The sequence below is a fragment of the Coloeus monedula genome, assembly GCF_965178545.1.
Source record: "Coloeus monedula genome assembly, chromosome: Z".
In the NCBI taxonomy this organism is placed as follows: Eukaryota; Metazoa; Chordata; class Aves; order Passeriformes; family Corvidae; genus Coloeus; species Coloeus monedula.
Genome location: NC_138822.1, coordinates 67,614,546 through 67,633,807, shown reverse-complemented (window position 1 = coordinate 67,633,807; position 19,262 = coordinate 67,614,546). Strand labels below are relative to the sequence as shown.

The following is a 19,262-nucleotide window of genomic DNA, read 5'->3' as shown; positions in this document are numbered from 1 at the left end:
CTATGCTTAAGTAGTGGTTAGTAACAATCTTTCTCCAGAGCTCAGAAACAAAACAAAGTTAAAAAGATTTTGCTATCTTCTCTCCCAGCACCTCAAAAAAAGCTGCCACCACTTTTGTGCTTCTTTGCTGTAGCTTTAAACTAGAAGTGACTCCTAGACTTATTTTTTAAAAAGCATAAGTAATATTTTGAGCTTTAAGTCTCTTTACACCAGAAATTCAGATAGAAAGTAGAAGTTAACATTTCCCCCAAATATGCTGTAGATATTTCATTACTAATTCCATCAGCAAAAACATCCACATTATTCATTACAACATTGGAACTACTGCCTGGAAAAACATTCGTTTTGTAAAAGCTTGCTTAAAACTTTTGTGCTTATATTACTGCTCACATTCTGTGAAGGTTGGGTATACTGTCACAAAGCTGTTTGCAGATTAAGTTAAGACTTTGGCTTCTCCTTAGTGTAAGAACAGTGCTACTTTCCATTTCTCATAGGTGTTAGAGTTCAGGAGAGCACCAAGAAATAAACCATCACACCACAGTTCACCAAGATCAATAGTTCCATTTTCTGACATTCAGCTTTCTCCTGAAAAGGTGGGTTAAAAACCAGCTTTTTGCATGAGCATTTCCTTGCTCAAGGCAGAACAGAAAGAGGTACAATGACGTGAGCCAGATGAAGGGAAGTAGAAGAGGTAGTACAAAAAGGAACACTCTCTGCTTTACTTTCCCTGTTCCTTGTCTCCAGTTCCTAGTGTGGTTGCTTCCCTTTTTTGATACCCCCTCCAGTCTCTGGTCTAAGTCCTGAATGTCAAGAGCACATTATTAGTAACTGTGTGTCAGTCTTGAGAAAAATCTACACCACAGACTGTTTGGGTTTTTTCCTTAAATTACAATACTCCAAATAAACTGCAACTCCCTCAACCTACATTTCTCCCTATTCCATTTTACCCTTTTGTATACTCTACTAAATAATACTTAAACTCCTTTATACCAATGTGACTGCTTGGCTTTCTCATAGCTGTGGCCAAACTTCACTTAGCATTTTAAAAGCCCTTGTCTGGAGTTCCTCCCACAGTCACAATGCCAACTGTCTTACTCAGTTTCATACACTGTGTGCATTCTCCATCACTATATTAAGAAAGGTACTTGAAGGGTTGAGGAAAGTACAGTACCAAGTCCATAGGGCTAACAAGCAAGTTGCTACAGTTTATTTACTTAAATAAAGGTGTAATAATAATTACAGCTGCACTTAGTAAGAGTGATTTGTACAAGTAACAGAGGCAAATGGTGCTCCTCAGATCTTTCCTCACCTGATTTCAAACCAAGCCCACCAGAACACCCACATCATGGACAGGTCAAAAAGCGGAGTCAAAAGCTGGATGCTGCTACTTCTCAGCATCTGTCCCCCACTGCACAGATCTCAGCCAGGAATTACTCATCAATTCAACAACTCACCAAAGCGCATCACCCTGCATATTAACCCTTCACAGAGTAAAACCATGGGTTATTATTACTATGTTCGCTTTAAAAAGAGAACCAAAATAGATTTATTTTTGGTTTATTCCTCAGAATAACGTTGGGTTCAAAGATAATGCTAACCTGTAGTAGTACAAGGTGAACAGTTAGTATCAAGTAGAACCCGTGACAGATTATGAAGTTCAACAGCATTGCCCAAAAAAGTTTCCAATGCCATAAATACACCAAAAAAAAGATAAAACAGGAACACCTTTTCAAGAAGTTTAACAGATAAGAGGCAGTCTTGCTGAGAGCATAATAAGACCACATACAAGTAACCTGAAACCTAAGATTTAAGTTGAAGCCCACTCTAGTGTCAAACAACAGGTTTAATTTCAATTAGTTGGAAAACTAACAGTGGGTCATAAAGCTTTGACACTGCTGAAAAATTGAAGAGCACATCTACCAATCAACAGTCTTCAAGAGCTTTCATCAGTCCCCTGATTTATTAATCTCTATCACAGTAGTAACTACATTTGTCCATTAAGACATACAAAACTAGCCCAGTGACTACTTTTGTTGGTCAATCTAATAGCTGCTGTCAATAAAAGTTTCCCTTCCCATCCCTTTCATAAACAGGCTGTTAAAGGTCAATGTCTTTTGCTATAAAAGAAATCAGTAAATTGATTCCAAAGTATGACTGTGCTAATCTGTAGGAGGGAAAAGCTTCAGTCAGAACATCATTACACACAGTGTTAAGTAAACATACCCAAAAACACCAAGCCTAATGCTTAATAGGTTAAAGCTGGCACAGGAGCAAAGCTACCTAGGTCCCTTTTGGGAAGTCATCATGATACTGATGACACTTTGCCAAACCAAACCTAGGAATGTTTTGATTTTGCCCTGTTTTTGATGTTGTTTAAACTACTTTGAAATTAACATAACCTGATTACTTAAATATCTTTTGGATTTGTTCAAGGAAGAGATATCAAGTCCTATATGCCTCATCATGTTCCTTTCTCTCAAAGATGTTCCAAACAGCAGCACATATCCCAGAGAAGTGACTTAATCAAAACACTGTTTACTAACAGACACTTCCCTGTCAGGAACATCAGCATTTGCATTACTTGTTTCGGTAGCAACAGGTTGTGGAGAACTACTTTTTTTCCCGGAAACTCAGTGCAGCACTTTGGCTGCGTTAGAAGATCTAAACTCTTCTGTCTACATCAGTCCATCTTGTAATAGAAACCTACCAGCAGGTTGTGAGCATTCAGCTCTGGAACAGAGCTGCCAGGCAAAGCCTTGGCAGGGAACCACAGAAATCCTGTTGAAAACCTAGAACAGGGAGCAGACAAAATGCAGCAACCCTCATGTTGCTTTGTTGCTCTGCTCCTCTGATGAGAAGGGTGTTTCTTTCAGAGAGGTTTTCCTTGCTCTGTGCACTTTTCTTGCTCTGGACACTGGCCTAGCCACCTAGAGAGATTCAGTCTTCTAGACCAATATCAAGTCTTGTTTGACTCTAAATCTCAAAAAAATTCCAATAGAAAAACTGTGGTTCCCATCCAGACAAAGAGAACAATTTGGAAAACTGAGAAGCATTATACTATGAAGAGGCACTTGGAAAAGAATAAACATTAATTTCTCAGACATTTTATTTCCTGATAAAACATGGCAATGGCAACAGAAAGGGTTCAGAGCTACAAAGAGAATTATGATTCCTAAGAGCATTCTAATTTTTTTTAAGATTCCTGAGTTTCTAGCACATCTTGTAAATCTTCATAAAATGTCATAAAAACAAATCCATGTTCATGCAGCCTGGTTTCTTTTATGTACAAGAAACTTAATAAAATATCTATGTATGTTTTGAGTTTTTTGGGGGTTGCTTTGTTTGTTGTTTTTTTCCCCTCTTTAAAGTTATTTTATATTCCATTACAGGCCTGTCTCAACAAGATCTTTTAGTATTATTATCATACAACAAGATGTTCAGGCCATTTCTTATTACATTTTGAAGACAAGCAGGCCCATAGCGCAGCAAAGGGCATATGCAAAAAAAGAGTTCTACCATTTAGGCATCATGTTTGAGGTAGTCTCATTAGGGAAGAAAAGTCTGTACAAAAGTGCAGTTTATAAACTCTAGATGGAATTTTTATCATCAATTCCTTCATTGAGGATTCTGTGCCTTTCAGTGAAGTCTCATGTGAGGATAACAATTTTTACTAGATGCGGTATAATCAGAGTTATTGCCCAAAAACCTTTCATGAGCAAGCTGTGCTCCTGTTGATACTGAGTGAACACACTATGTCCAAAAACTTAAACTGTCTTGGAAAGAGTCTCAAGCCTCTATTGAGTCAGACCAAACAAAAAACATTCTGAATTCAGATTCCCAGACTGATCAACTTTCCCTGCCCATTTTGAATAAAGGCAATCTTGAAGACAGAAACCATTCACTGGGAACCCACTTTCAATTCAGGAAATTGTAATATCCTGTCTCATAGTCCCTAGCTGTACAGCTTACTCTGGCCCTTAGTTTTCAGTAGCTATGGAAGATTTTTCACCTCTTGCATGAGACTAAAGAGCTCTCTAAATCTAAAATTGAGATTAAGAGAGCCAGGTTAACATGTTAACTACACTGAGCAGTTGCTTTAAGGTTTGTAAAATGTTCAGACTGAAAAGCAAATGATCTGGTTAGACTGTATTTTAACAACTACACGTGCTCTAGAATTTATTTTTTTTAAACCTCTCAGCATGGAAACCAGAAGTGATTGTTCCAGTTATAAACTCCAGGGCTCTGCACAAAGACAAGCAATGAAAATCCACTGTGTGACTCCTACAAAAATATCACAGCAGAAAAATATCACAATAGACTGGAATTACTGACACATCTAATTATAAGCTGTAACTTTAACTACATGAAGGTTATCTAAAATTTTAATAGTCCAAACCACTCTCTAAATGCTCAGAGTTAGCTCTAAGTTAGATGTTTCTCCATTGCTTCAGAGCCAGGAAAAAACACACTCTCAATTGACTTTACATTACAGGAACAACTTCAAATGAAAGATAATAAAAACATCAAGCAATTCAACAGATTATTGAACTACAACTAGAACATTTCTTTAAAGGTCTGAAAGTGCAGAGAGCTGCAAATGTTAGTTCACCTGTACCCATATCTATCAAGGTATACAGGAAACCTACTGGAAAATAAATTTTCCCAAAGGTGTGCTCAAGATATATGTACTTGTCAAAGTGACAAACTTTCCTTAAAAGTGAAACTATACTAGTGATAACTTGTTGTGTCAACCTCCTACTGATTGCACAGGTCTAATGGAAGCTTCAATAAATAAGCACTAAAGGCAAAACTACAGTAATATACATAGAAGTTCTGCAGGTAGCTGTTCACTTGTTTTAAATGACTGCCTTCCATCCTTAAACCATTTCATATATGTCTTACTAATTAATTCAGCTTATACATGTTAGATAATAATATTATCATCTTTCATATGGCTTGGTCAAGTACTGCAGGCAGAAACAAGATGTAGTTTCAGATTCAAAACTATTCTGCACTGTTATATTTTGATTCTCTAAGTCACTTCAAACCTTACTAAAAACTGGGATACAAGCAGGCTTAAAATATCGTTAGAAAAAGCTACTAAAGAATTAAATTGTTCTTTGTCAAAATCATGTGGTCTTTAAAACACTGAGCCTCTTTTCTACAAGCCATTAGATTTTCAGTCTCTGTATCCCATTTTATCCCACTCTTCTTTAAAGAGTAATCACATTACTTTTAAGCTAGAAAAAGCTTTTGAGTCAAAATTAAACTTATTTTTTAAGAAAGTACATGGAAGCAACAGTGATCAGTTACAGGTATGTGCACTGCATTACAGTGCCAACTTTTAACATCACAAAGTGTTTAAGTTACCGGACTAACCCATTCTAATCATTCTGTAACATTTTGGAAGATACTTTTCTTCTCCAGTGATAAAAGCCTAGTCCGAATTTTTTTTCTGCTCCTAAAACAAATGAAATTAGCAACACTAGCAGTTAGAGAATAGTTCCAGATTTTCTGGGCAAACAGAAAGTAGCAACAGCACCTTTCACATGCATATGTCTACACATATATGGGATTTTACCTATATAGACTCATCTTTAACTCATTTACCGTGCTGAGCTCTTGGAAGGCATACATTTTACTCCCATCACCAAAGCTCCCTATATATTAGCTACTTACAGAGAAAATGGGCAGGGTGAACCCCACTGTGTAGAGGACAGTGGATGTGATGGTACTGTCATGGAACGGATACTTGATGTTGTCATCATTACAGAAAAAGCCTCTCTGATACGGTTTTATTTTGGCCAAGTTTAGAACACCAAGGGGTAAGCCAGCTGTTGGGGGAAGGAAAACAAAAAACAAAAACAAGAAATACATGTGGTTAAATCAAAAAAAATCATTTCTAAACATGCATGGAGGAAGCTACCAAACATGCATAACTCAAATTTCCTAAGTATCATGCAATGCACATACTTAAACCAAATCCTGTTTATAGACATTTCTGTTTTAGAAGACTACTTCAGAAAGACTCAGATTCCTCATCAGGTATGGATGTTAAACAAAATACAAAGTTCAAATTTTTCATCCATAAGGTGAGTTGCTACTGAACCACACTGCACCAAGATTACATTAAAGAAAAAGCCTTTACCCCTCACATGACTAAACGATTATAGAGGGCAAGCAGTCTTTCATGCCCCCTCCCTTTGCCACTACCCCATGACCTTGGCTTGTATCTGATTTGCCAGCCTTGTTCTATACACTATAATGTGGCTAGTGTTTACAGATAAGACAAAAAATACACACAGATTCTGTCACAGGGAGTTAAAAGATTTCATGCAAGTAGTTTCCATGCAGGTAATGGGAACAAGAGAACTGCAGGGACACCAATGGACACTTTGAATGGATTGCATCTCCAGGTAATGAGACTATACCTTACACAGCTTTTGTACACTTTGGAAGATTTCTGCATGAAAATATACAAGTTATTAACATGGCATCTGAGACCTGGGTACAAATTATAGCTCTCAGAAAATACACACTGTGATATATTACCAATTCCCTCTCCTCTAAGTTAACTTGCACTATACTGACAGTCATGCCAAAGAAGTCTTCAAGACTTCTGACAATTATATTCAGGTCTAACTTATTTCTGGTAAGAACTACCTGCCATGGAATACACATCTGCAGGAGCAATAACCTAAGGAAATCAAACTTTTTGTTTTTACGCTACTTTCTCACAGAATCGGTAAGGTTGAAAAGGCCCTCCAAGATCATGAAGTCCAGCCTTCAACCAAATAACACCATGCCCACTCTCCCCCTTTCCTTTGATCAGCTGAGCAAGCTATAGATTAAAGTGGCTAAATTACATAATGCTAAATCCCCAAACAAAACAAAAAGTAGATTTTGTTTTAAAACATGGTAAAAAAGAACAAATAACTGTGCATTTTCCCTAACATCCATGTAGTATACAATTCTGCAAATAGACACCCTATAGGTAAACTAGACAGTGAGTACAATTACTGCAGCAGAAACAACTCATCAGTACATAAACAACCTGCTGTACTGAGAACAAAAAACATTTCAAAGAAGTTAACATGACTGCTTTGATTGAGTGACTGCCTTGATTTCTGGTGACATCTGTTTACTACCAGGTAAGTAGCTTAAAGGTGTTTTAAGTAAGCTTATTTCTATATACCTCATTAGAAGAAAAGACATCAAGAGTGAAGCAGTAGGAACAGAGTGATAAATGCTGGCCCCTTTTTTGGGCTGCTGAGTTGCAGTGCAAAGGCTTGTGAAGTGCATATTGAAACTGTACATGGTTGGTAGCACGCCAGCTTTCAACTCCTCTTCTAAGAAAATTGCTACGGCCACAGAAAGCAGTTTGGGAGTAATTTAAATCCTCTTACAGAGCAGAGAGAAGTTTTTTTTCACAAATCATCTGAGATATGAAAACTGTCCACACTTACTGATGCTTACCATCCCATATAGAAAAAGTGAACTAAAATACAAATGGCAGTAAGCTTATTCAACTCTAAGCACAAAGTTTTTCATTAAGTAGCATGGCGCACCATTGAATCAACTACATCTCAAAAGTCTCTCTCCTTGCACTTTAATGGCTGAGAAAAGAGCTAGAGCTTGACCAAGTACAAGTGACAGACAGAAGCAGATGAAACAATTGCAGCCCTTCAAATATGAAGGGGGCCACACTGAAGAACTCAGAAAGCTCCCTCTCACCAAATGGCATTGCTGTATGTTCACATGCCTGGAGCCAAGTTTCAGCTACTCTCAAGGCCATGGCAAGATCCCACTAACATAACCTGGAGTCCACACTTCCTGTCTTTACCTCTGCTATTGCATACCCAGAAGGATGACGGAGTGGTAATCCCATTACCTATGTGATACAATCATATCTTCTCAAACAGGTCACCAGATTTTCACATAAGGAAACATCACATGTTCATGATTAACTTAAGCAGCAGCTTGTGTTTTGCTGAAGTGGACTACTTCACAGACATAAATACCTGTTTTCCAAGGAAAGCTGCTACAATTTAATATAAAGAACTATAACACGTAATTAATTTTTAACCTGGGAAGGGGGAAAAATTGAAAGCAGCAAATAAAGGGGTCAGATGAGAACAGTTTCAAAGTGACTGCAAAATTCATCTGTATAGTCTACATTAAAAGAATACCAAAAAAAGGAAGTTGTTACACATTTTACAGTGACTGCCCATTTCCATTTTTTTCATCACTGTTAGAATTCTTATTGCAATTCAAATTATGTACTGCTTTCCAACAGTGGACTAGAAGATTTTGTTAAGTGGTACTCAGTTAATCATTAACCTATCCCAAACAGTGGTAGCATTTTTACTGTTGCTTGTTTTACAGGGAGAGAAGACAAGGCTTAGTACATGTAAGCAAACAGTCCTGAACTTTTCACTGTAAGCAGAAAAGGAAAAAAACCCACCACTAATGTACATAACAGGCCAGTATTGACATCAGAGGTGCCAAGCATCTCCATGACCTTTAATCAGGCTGATCTTCTGAGGAATGTACATATGTTCAGTCTCATTAGTTTCTACAAACTGGAGCAAAGAGTGACCAAGATCTCATACAAGATCACCAGGCTAAAAGCCAGTCTTGTAGAGCAGCTCTCATGCCTTATCCTCTCCACAGTATACCTCCACTTCCTTTTCACCTAGACAGTACCAGCAGTAACCACAAGGTGCTCTTCTGAACCAAGTAGATTTATACCTTAAGGAATCATAATGGCTTAGTTGCTATTCAAATCCTATAAAGCATGAAGACCTTCAGCTGTAAAAAAGGGCTATTTCTTGAAGTCACACATCATTCAGACTGGAACATCTCAGAACTGGAATTTTTCTGTTTTCTGGTAGAATTTGTGCAGCTTATCTTGTCAAGAACTAGTGACCAACAGATTCTGGGCTGTTTTGCTAGGTAGTAGCAAGAAACAGCAGTCCTCTGAGCTTTCTCTCCCCTTTAACTATAAAGGGAAAACAACCTGGTCACTCCAGTGTTCTGTAACTGTTACAAAAACACAACACTTCTGCCATGCTCCCACAAACAGACACTAGCTAACCCATAGGCCAGGCTGGATGGGGCTTGGAGCAATGGTCTACTGAAAGTTGTTCCTGCCCATGGCAGGCATATTGGAACAAGATAATCTTCAAAATCACCTCCACCCAAAATATCTTACGGTTTTATAGCCTTGAAAGCTGCAGATGTAGTAACAAAGTTGAATCGGAAAAGAGATTGCAAAGATTTTAATTCTTTGCCTATGAAAGAAAGGTAAACAGCTTCATACATGTGAACAAGAAAAAAAACCAAACAGGGTAAAGAGGGAGCCAAAGGCAAGAATGATCCTTGAATTACTGAGCAGGGATTGCAGGGAAGGAACAGCCTTAAGTTTTGGCCTAGAACTGTAAGAACAGGGCAACACACATTTGTACAGAGTGAGGCTAAGCTAGTTACATGAGGTATGCTGAGTTCACAAGGAGTTTCCAACTCTAATTTGTAGGTCCAAGCCAGCTGCAGTGCAGTTTCCACTGACCACCTACAATAATTCACAGTAATATACAGAGCCTTCAGGAACTATTTGATCACATCTGGCTGGATGACATAGTGCGACAAATGCCTGTAAGAAAACAAGGAAGGAAGGGAAGTCCAGGCTGGGAGAATAGGGAGGAAATCCCTGTGAGAATGGTCCTCCACCCACAGAAAAAGAACGTTAAAAATAAAATACTAGTACCCAAGGGGAAAAAGTGAAGTCTTTTTTTCCCCCCAAAGGAAGTCTGTTCGAACAAAAAATGTTGATATGCTATATTTTTAGTGGTTTTTTAAGACTAAACCAGAAAAAAAAAAAATTAAATTTCACAGTTTATCCTACAAATGGAAGTGATGGGTACCAATCCATCATCTTTCTACAATGTGTGTAACACTGCACTACTGTTCTGATCTGTGGCGTTTATCACACTGGTAATTTTAGAGTTAGGTTCTTAAGCTTGGAGACCTAAGAAGTGAGATTCTGACTCTCAAGTGTCCATGTAGCTTTGGCAGCAAGCTGCCTATTTTTCTCAAACAGAAAAGAAGAATTTATAGCTGAGTTAGTGTCTTTTACAGCAGTTGCCATAAGTATTTAAGACCAGCAAAGAATATTATGGTTTTATGTCTAAAAGGAAAGAAACTCTTCAAGTTTCTAACCACTTCAGTGATACTGTACTATCTAGTTCTCAACCAAATGTGGTGCTCACAAAACTTGGCTCAGCTTTCAAGAGCAACCCAAGACAACTTAGACTGTCCTGTCCTTCTCCCACCTCTGGCTATCCACCACTACACCCCCTTCTTGCCCCAGCATTAGTTTTCACACAACCTGTCCAAAAAGACAAGCCCGTGCCCACGCAACACAGGTTTTTCAGAGGCACTTGCTCATCTGGCCAACTGTATTACTGTAAGAGCTGGCTTGAAGGACAGAGTAGGAACATGTAGCCAAGAGCGTGTAATAAAGGACAACAAGGACAGCCCAGGACAGATCAGCTTCAATACCTCATGAAACTGCATCTTGATCAGTGGTGCTTTCTTCCCCACAATTTTAAGTAGTACAAAGGAATGCACTGTATTTTGTAAACACACTTTAATTAAGCCACCTGGTCTCCTTATCTGTGCAAGTATTGAATCTCCACTTGAGGCTCTGTGCCATCTTAAACTCATGCTGGATTGCTGCTTCAAGTCCTTCAAGGCAATATGACTCTCTACTCCTATCTGGTCCTCAATCAGGAAGTTCTCTTCAACAAAACAAATGAATATCTAGGATATTCAAACAAATGAATGAACTGGGAGAAAGGCAGTTACCCTTAAGGGAGACTACAGCAAATGAGAACACTCTGGTTTGATTATTAACCAAAGTTTTTCCTCATGCTGCAATGAACCCACAAGTGAGTGTTAATTAACAGAACCTGTACTGGACTAACATGAGACTGAAGAATTTTTATGTTCCTCTACACTTACACTGAAAAATATAATCAACATATTCTGCACTTGATATGCTGACAAAGTCAGCTTCAGGTTTTGTACAGAAATACACAATTTACAGTTCAGTTAGGGAGTGTCAAACAATTCTACCTGTATCTGAGAAATAATGAAATAATGTCCAGAAAGCACATCAAATTATATCCTCAAAACAGATCAGCTACTTTCTACAACTTACATTCTTATTAGCAAGATGGTGCTGTTAACCCCACAGACAGATAAATATCATTATTTCAAGCTAAACCTATACAGCTGTTAATTACTACCAACAGCAAGAGAGAATTTAAGTTCTCCTACTCTTACACATCTATTTTTGCTTTTTATTTTCAGATAGGACAACCATGTTTGCTTAGCTGTTCATTTTTCAGTGTACAGTCTGGGGTGAGGAAGTAGGCAAGAGATTTAAGAAACTCAAATAGACCTCATGCTACTGGAGAGAATTTAGAAACATCTGTAAAAGATACTGCTTCTGAAGAAAAGGAGACTGGCTGAAATTCTTTTTCTATGAACAGTCAAGAGAAAGAATCAACACTTTTTAAGACAGAAGGTTCTGTGAATACAAAAAACTACCAAGAGGAAGAAGAGATTAAAATAATGAGAAAGCATTTAAACTTTTGATAACTAGAGGCAAGGGGTGTACAAGAAAAAAAAATCAGTGCACTATTTATTTGCAGTAGTTAAGTGGATAGCCCACAATTTACCTCCTAGCCACTTTAAAGAACTTTATCTTACTTTTCTACACTAAGGAATGTGAAGAATTTCTAATACCAGCAAACTGATTGTTCTGATAATGCCAGAAGCTGTGATAGGCTTCAGGAAACAGGATACATGTATTTAAAAGCACGAACAACATTCTAATACCTCCTACTATTCTACTTGCAACGTTATGCTACTTACATTTTTATTTGTCCTCTGATCTATGACTTGGCCAGCAGAGAAGCCAGATCAGCAATTGAGCAAGTTCCTCACCACTTTTTGTTATGCCAGGCAAGGGTGATGGAGGCAGGAAGCAAAAGCAACCCTCCTCTGAACTGGAACAGCCTCAACACAAGCATGCATTTTCTAGTCCAGTCATTAACTAAGACAGAACAACATCATATTCCAGTTTCTCTGCATTCAAGAGTTTACTACAGGGGAACACTAGTTCAGTTCTCTATAGATCCAACTCATTAGAACAGGTCAAAACATTTGTTTAAAAATATTAGCATGGACAAGTGTATTGTCCCTTATAATAACATTTCAGTCAAAAAAAAATGGACTTTTACAAGCACTAAGTACATGTTACTCTAAAACCCATGCAATTGTCTCTCCTGGGAGTGCTTAGAGAAGTGCAAATGTAAATTAAAAAATGCAGAAACAAGTCAGTAATATATCCTATCGTGCTCTATTACTTAGAGAAACATACACCAGACAAGTGAGTCAACTGCAGGTCACAAGCAAAAGCTGCGCCCTGGGCTCTGCTCAAGGACAAGGGAAGGCTGAAGCTGGCCCAGGGATGGACACACCTGGAAGTCGTTAGCAGTTCACCCAGTGTGGCAGAGGCCAACTGCACCATTACTGACAGACTGAAAACACTGAAGACCTCCAGAGTAACAGTCAGAAGTCACCAGGGGGACAAAGGCAAGGGATGGAACAGGAGATATCAGCAATTCTTTGCACTGCAGTGCTGCTCATGGGGCGAGGAAAAATCTAACTGGCTGCAGCCAGAGTAAACAAGGGTAACTTCCCCCACTATAACCCCTCGTGTAGGGGAAATTATCTATTTCATCACTGCTTGCATTATGTGCTCAGCATTACATTCAGTTAAAGGCTTTAATGGTACTATATAGAGAATTAAAAATAATGTACATGCCCCCAAAGAGGTCGATTTCTGCACACAATCTACCTAAATCACTGAACTAACAGACCAGGAGAGCCACAGCCAAAGAAACAGAACTGACAAGGTCAGCTGCTGGCAAGACAGGGAAGGATTTACTTTAATTTTTTAATGTAGGTGACACCAACTTTGAATGTTATTCAAGACTACTGCTCTTTTAATCTCCAGAAGTTGCAACTATTTTCCCATTTTAATCTTTGTTTTGTGGGAGTGCACAACAGGAGGCTTTCAGAGTATTTCACCTATAACTACACACCCTAACTTGAAATACCATTCAGTCTCTAGAAATATAATAGGCAATTAGTTGTCAGGAACGTAAATGCTCATTTTCCAGTGAGTCCTACAAGCATAGCAGTGTTTTATTTAAACAGTCTTTACCGAAGTCAGCAGTGCTACAGAGGGACTCAGAATTTCCATGACATTGTATACCCTGTCATACACCACGACGTCACTTTACACTGTACACACTGCTGCATGCCACCATGTTTAAGAGAACAGAACTTAATTTTTCATGTTAGACTTAAGTTTGTAGTGTCTAATGGTACACTGTAAGAACAGGAACTCTGTAGAAAGCTCAATATAAACAGATTTTAAAAGAAAAAGTGACCAATATACTCTTGAGCTATCAGAACAGTTTTGTACAGATTCAGGAGACTGCTCAAAAAGTCCATTACTTAAGAATTTGGAAAAATATTTATACAAAATTGCTCTCGATACTTGAATACAATGAATAATGCCATAGCATAGAAAGTCTTACAATACTTAGAGTAGGTGCTGCTTCCCATTTGTAGTAGAAGTTATCAGCATTAGATTTGTGATCTCAGTTTCTGTGTATATCATTTTCTAGTGTCGATGACTAGACTCTTACATTTAAAGAGATGGGAAGAATGGAAAGAGTCTGCAAGCAGAAACGGTGACCTGACTTCCATTCCCAGGATCTCCACTAGTGTTAGACCCAACCATCACACTATCTTAGAGAATTTTAACTGAGTACTAGTACTGCAGCGTAGGCTCACCTAACAACACAAAATTGAAGCCTTGATTTCTATGCATCAGCAAAAACCTACAAAAAACTCACCCAAAGGAACACTAAGAAAAGCAGACACTGAGTAAAATAATGACTAAGATGATTTTTGGAATTTAATAGAGTAGTTTCTGACTATTTGACTGGCTCAATCCCACTACCTGCCTTCTGTACCCCTTAAGAGCCATGTATGCTCCCCATTAGCTTGCTGCACATCAGAAGTTTTCCCTGGTTATAATTAGCATTTTATTCTCTCAGGTCTCTCTACCACCAGCTTCCAAACCACCCCTTCAGCTTAAGGTAAACAGAGTTCACTGCCCTTCCATGCCTCAAAACAAGGCAGACAAATTTAGGTATGTGCTCCTTACCATCCCAGTGGTCCAGTTTCAGAAAATATTGCACCTATTGCTTAGTTTCAGTGACTCAGTAATCTAAGACTTTCTGCAATAACAGAACTAAGTTAAACGGACAAAAATGCACTAATATTAAATTGAGGTAAAAATGTCACCTTATTCTAAGAGATTGAGAAGCCACCCAACATGAGAAAATTTTGATACATAATTCCTTCTATATTAAGGCAAAAATTGAGTATAATTTCTCCTTGGTACAGTTTCCTCCTTTCCCAGGAAAGGGATCACATAAAAAATTGTGATTCTTCTTCTATACCAGGCATGGCTAGGTAACAAATTGAAGCTGCTTTTTGAGATCCAAGAAAACCCCACATAGCTCCTCTGAAACCTGCATATTTAGCAGAGGCAGACAGAGGAGAGGAGGCACTAAAATCTAGGCTGTGTCTAGCAAAATCCACTGCTTCATCAACAGCACCACAGAAATAAGGGTGTACTGATATGGGTCATCCATACCTTTGGTTTCATTTAACAGCATCTGGTTGAGAGACATTCCAAGATGCACGTCCTGACCTGACAGACATGTGTTTTTTAAATAAAATTTTTTTAAAACCCTTCATTTTCCTGTTGCCTAATATCAAAGCACCATATCAATGGAGATGCTAAAACTAAATTGAAGTACAATACAAATAAAACTGAAGTGCCTTCACAAACTTCTGAGTCAGACTGCTTCTTGATCACAGCTTTTTCAAGATGAATCAGTTAAGTCTATAACAGAGCAAGAGCAGCCTATTGTTGTACTGGTCATTTCCTCTAACAATATTACAACAGAACAAGAGTTCGATAAGCGCACCAGAAAGTTTCAACATTATCTTTCTGTATCATATTTTACTAAAGAAGCTTATTTGGCTCTATTTTTGGCTTCCATACAAACAAGCAGTCTTGATTTTAAAAGCTCTATCTGACTGTATGAGAAGGATTAATGCACCAGAAAATCCAGCAAGCGTAGAGTCAAAAACACAATGCAGCTTTATCAACAGTTTTTAGTTCTATACCTTTGAGATCAGTCTCATAATTTGAAAAAGGAAAATTCCTCCCAGAAAGTGGGTCAACTCATTAGCAGTCAATTGTTAAACAATAAGAGGCAGCATCAGATCCTTAATATAAGCAGGATAATTGTTTTAGTTTTAAAATTGCAGGATTGAGCTATTCTGGCTGGAAAATCACTTATGAGTCTACTCACAGGCAGCACTGAGAGATCTATTGCTACAGCTGAAGTGAGTATCTGTTCTAGTGGAAGGTGCCACTATCCACGGCAGTGGGGGCTGGAACTACACGATCTTTAAGGTCCCTTCCAATACATTCTATGATTCTATGACTAGTGTTTCCTGATGCAGTGGCAATTACACAGTTAAAAAACAAAACAAAACAGTTTCCAAAAGTATCCTAAGGAAATCTTGCTTCTTCAAAATAGCTTTAAATGGTTTTAATTTTTGTCATAAAACTAGCTGTTTGCTAGTCATCCATTATGAGAATTTCTGGTGTTTGCAAATTTTTCACTTGTTTTCAATGAACTATTTACCTGAATAAAACCTAAGAACTATGAGCTTCTATTGCAGAATAGGGGATGAAGACAAGCACCCCCACCCAACTAAGCAGATCTAGTACTAAATCAAGCTCATTTTAAAGCCATACTTCCGTGGGTGATGTATCTTGCCAATAGGTTTCTATGTAATTCTGTTCAGCACTCTTTGTCTTTTTCCTCCATCCAAGGTGAGTTTGTTTTAATTCTCCTGGACTAATTCTGGAAAGAGGATTACCAGTTGTTTGGGACAGTAAATCTGAGTCAGTTGGCAGGCTACAAGGCTCAAGTTCTCTTCTCATTGGGTACTTTCAAGAGTTGGGTCACCTCTTTGTGCTACTTGCCTTCCACAGCTCCAACACAGTCACAGGCAGAGGATTATCACAGCTTTATCCCCTCATCAGCATCTGGTCAGCAACAGTGCTCCTACATAAAACTATGCAGTAGCAGGCAACCAGTACTCAACTCCTTTTTCCCCCCAGCAGGGCTGTGATTGTGCAGCCTTCAGACCAAGCTGCTTTCAGTCAGTATGAGTTCATACTGCCCAACTCTTTAAAACCAGGAGGTGTGTTGCATCAGCTCAGTACAGCATAAACAAGCACTCAAGCAGTACGGAGGGGAGGGACAAATTCTTCTGCTATGAGAGATCAGCTATTTTATAAATTAATTGTAGTGTCATACTTAATTTTCTACAGAAAATGTTAGAAGCCCCTTCCCCTCCCATTCCATTACACAAAGGTCACCACTCTCATGTAAGAAAGCTGCAAGAGCCCTTCTGACTGTTTAAGTCTAAGGAAAAAAAACCACCAGAACTCAAGCAGCTGGTAAGGAACCCAAGAGCTGATAAGCATCTTGCTCTATTACGCCAAGAGAAAAGAATATAGTCCTGAGTTCAAGACTTGGCTCTTGGGAAGGCACTGGAAGGTGAACTAAGATTCACCCATTGCTGTAAAAACGTAAGTGCAAGAACTTCTGGTTTTGAGTCAGAAGTTAGTACAAGACACACTTTAACAGCAAAAGCTGGCAGAACAAGAACCAGACTGCTGACTTTGAATAGTATTCATTAACTAATTGAACTTTTACCTAAAGTTTCACTGCAGGTTTTTGATCAAGAGGGAGAGTCTCTGGTAGGGCATCTTTCTTCATGTGGGGGAAAACAAAAAGTGACTGCTGCAAAAAAGAAAGCACAGCAGAAGAGGAAAGATTTGCCCAGTTTCAGGTAACAGCTATGTTTCCAATTAACTGAGAGTGCCAGTTCAATGAGTACCATATCATGGTACTCATTATACTGGTGGATAGTGTCACTGAAGACAGACTGCTCTTTCACATGTACTTGTTACAGCTTTACAATGTATTCATGCACTAGAAAAAGTATTTAGCACCCACATGATGTGGAAAATAAGAAAGGTGACACATATGTCAGTGAGTCACAAATAATAGTGGAGGAGGTTTTATTTAAACTAGGGCAATCAGGAAGTGCTAACCCACACAGAAGGAGACTTCCCTGACTGAACAGCAATACCTTAATTGTCACTGAGACTTCAGCCTTCAGTGATGGCAAGAGTCAACACTCCTAAGAGAGAAGAAAGGCACTGAAAGCAAAAACACTGTGCAGGGCGTGCGCAGTGGTCCAGCCATTTAACCCCCAAAGGTCACACACTGCAAAAGCAAGCTCACTGAGTCCTGTACACATGCATCTGCTGTTTAGCATGTTGTCCTGTATCATAATATATTCCAAAAGTCTTTAAACAGTAACCTGAAAGTGATGTGAGCGTTTACTATTTCTGGGTTCAGTTCATATGTCCTTATGTTTGTGAAGGACTAGACGAAGTTTCTTGACAAAAGAAAATAAAAATAAAAATAATAATAATGTATAAATAAGACTGCCACAGTCTCACCTTCCCCACAGTCATAGGGTAGGACATGGTGAGGAAGAAAAAAGATTAAATCCCCACACAGATACAAGTATATTCCACAGCAGTTTTAAACTTAACTAAGTAATTCTTTACTATTTCCAACATATTACAGAAAAATGAATCAGAACAGAAAGGGTTGAATTTTTAGAAGGCTTCAGTTTTTCTAGTCTTGGGTTGTACATATTCTTGCATTACACCAGCGATCAGATATTGACAAGTACACTCTCCAGTTACTTATAACGGCTTGTCAGTAATTGCAGAGTCAGGTAAGGACTAAAGAAATAGAGCTGTGTTGTATTGCACCCCTGCACTCAAGTTAGGTATGAATTTCAACAAGTACAGACCAGATGAATGTCATCCCAGAATTGTGACAGAGTGTTTTCCTTACGGCTCCAGTCACCTCTGCAGAGCTTACTTTAATCTGATTTTGTTTTTGTGAGAGTGATCTAAAGATAAATGCATTTAGCAGTTCTTCCACTGATTACAGGAATATTGCCATGCATTTCCCAACTTCATTCTTTAATGCTGTTTACCTGCTGTAATGAAAAACGAGCCTGATTTGCAATCAAACAATAAACCTCTAAGAGTGCCAAATAGTATATATATAGTGCCTAATGAAGACATCAGTTGCAAGCTAACTAATTAAGCTATTCTAATAAACTTTTTTTTCTGCATGACAGTTTGCAAGTATAATAAACCATAAGGACCAAGCCTTAGTATCTATCTGTGAAAAATACTACTGTCTAGAATGCAAATCTCTGCAATGCTACATAAAATGTCTATCAGAAAACCCAGGAGTAACAGAAAAAAACTCAAGTAACAGAAGTATGAGAGAGAAAGAAATCCTGCAGTTCAGGCCACTCATGCTTTCCCGTGCCAGAAGCAGCTGTGTACCATCTACGGGAGTGCAGGGAGTAGGGGAGGTGCTGCCTGCAGCACTGCAGAGCTGCATGCGGACATGCAGCACACACACACCCAGCACTGCAGATCAGCACACAGGGAATGCAGATAGAGCCTCCTCGCACTATTTGAGGACAGGTACTGCAGAAACCTGCAGCTTCTGCTTTTTTTAGATTACAGAATATAAAGCTAGTTTAAGGCTGAAACACCGGTGTTATTTTCAGGAGAGAATTATCTTGCTGATAAGAGGGAAGGAGTTATTTTCTCGGGCACCAATGACTGCTTTCCCTGAATTCTCCCTCCTTTAGTGGGTAAAAAGCCAGATGAGGGAGAGATCTTTCTTAAGGACAATTAAAAGAAACTTAGACTCAAGTTTCAGGCAACCAAACCAGTCTAATAATTTAATGGGGATGTTTTTTACCTCCTATTTTTTCCCCCCTCTCCCCACCTGCTCTTCTTTGATGTCTTTCTTATTCTCTTACCTCAACTCCATCTTAAGCATGTCACACCTTTCAGTAAACCCATCTAAATCACACATACAAAAAAAACCCAAAAAAACACCACCAACAAAAAC

The 19,262-nt window shown here is 38.5% G+C and overlaps 1 protein-coding gene across 2 annotated transcripts in view; it reads right to left on the bottom strand.

Annotated features, from left to right (window-relative positions):
• Positions 1–19,262, bottom strand: part of PLPP1 (phospholipid phosphatase 1) — a 62,228-nt gene that overhangs the window by 40,081 nt on the left and 2,885 nt on the right. The window contains exon 2 of one of the 2 annotated variants that reach the window (XM_082301795.1): positions 5,680–5,834. The exons of the other annotated variant lie outside the window; for it this stretch is intronic. Within the exon in view, the coding sequence (XP_082157921.1) occupies positions 5,680–5,834 (155 nt within the window). The remainder of the gene's footprint in view (positions 1–5,679; positions 5,835–19,262) is intronic. 2 annotated transcript variants of the gene reach the window in all.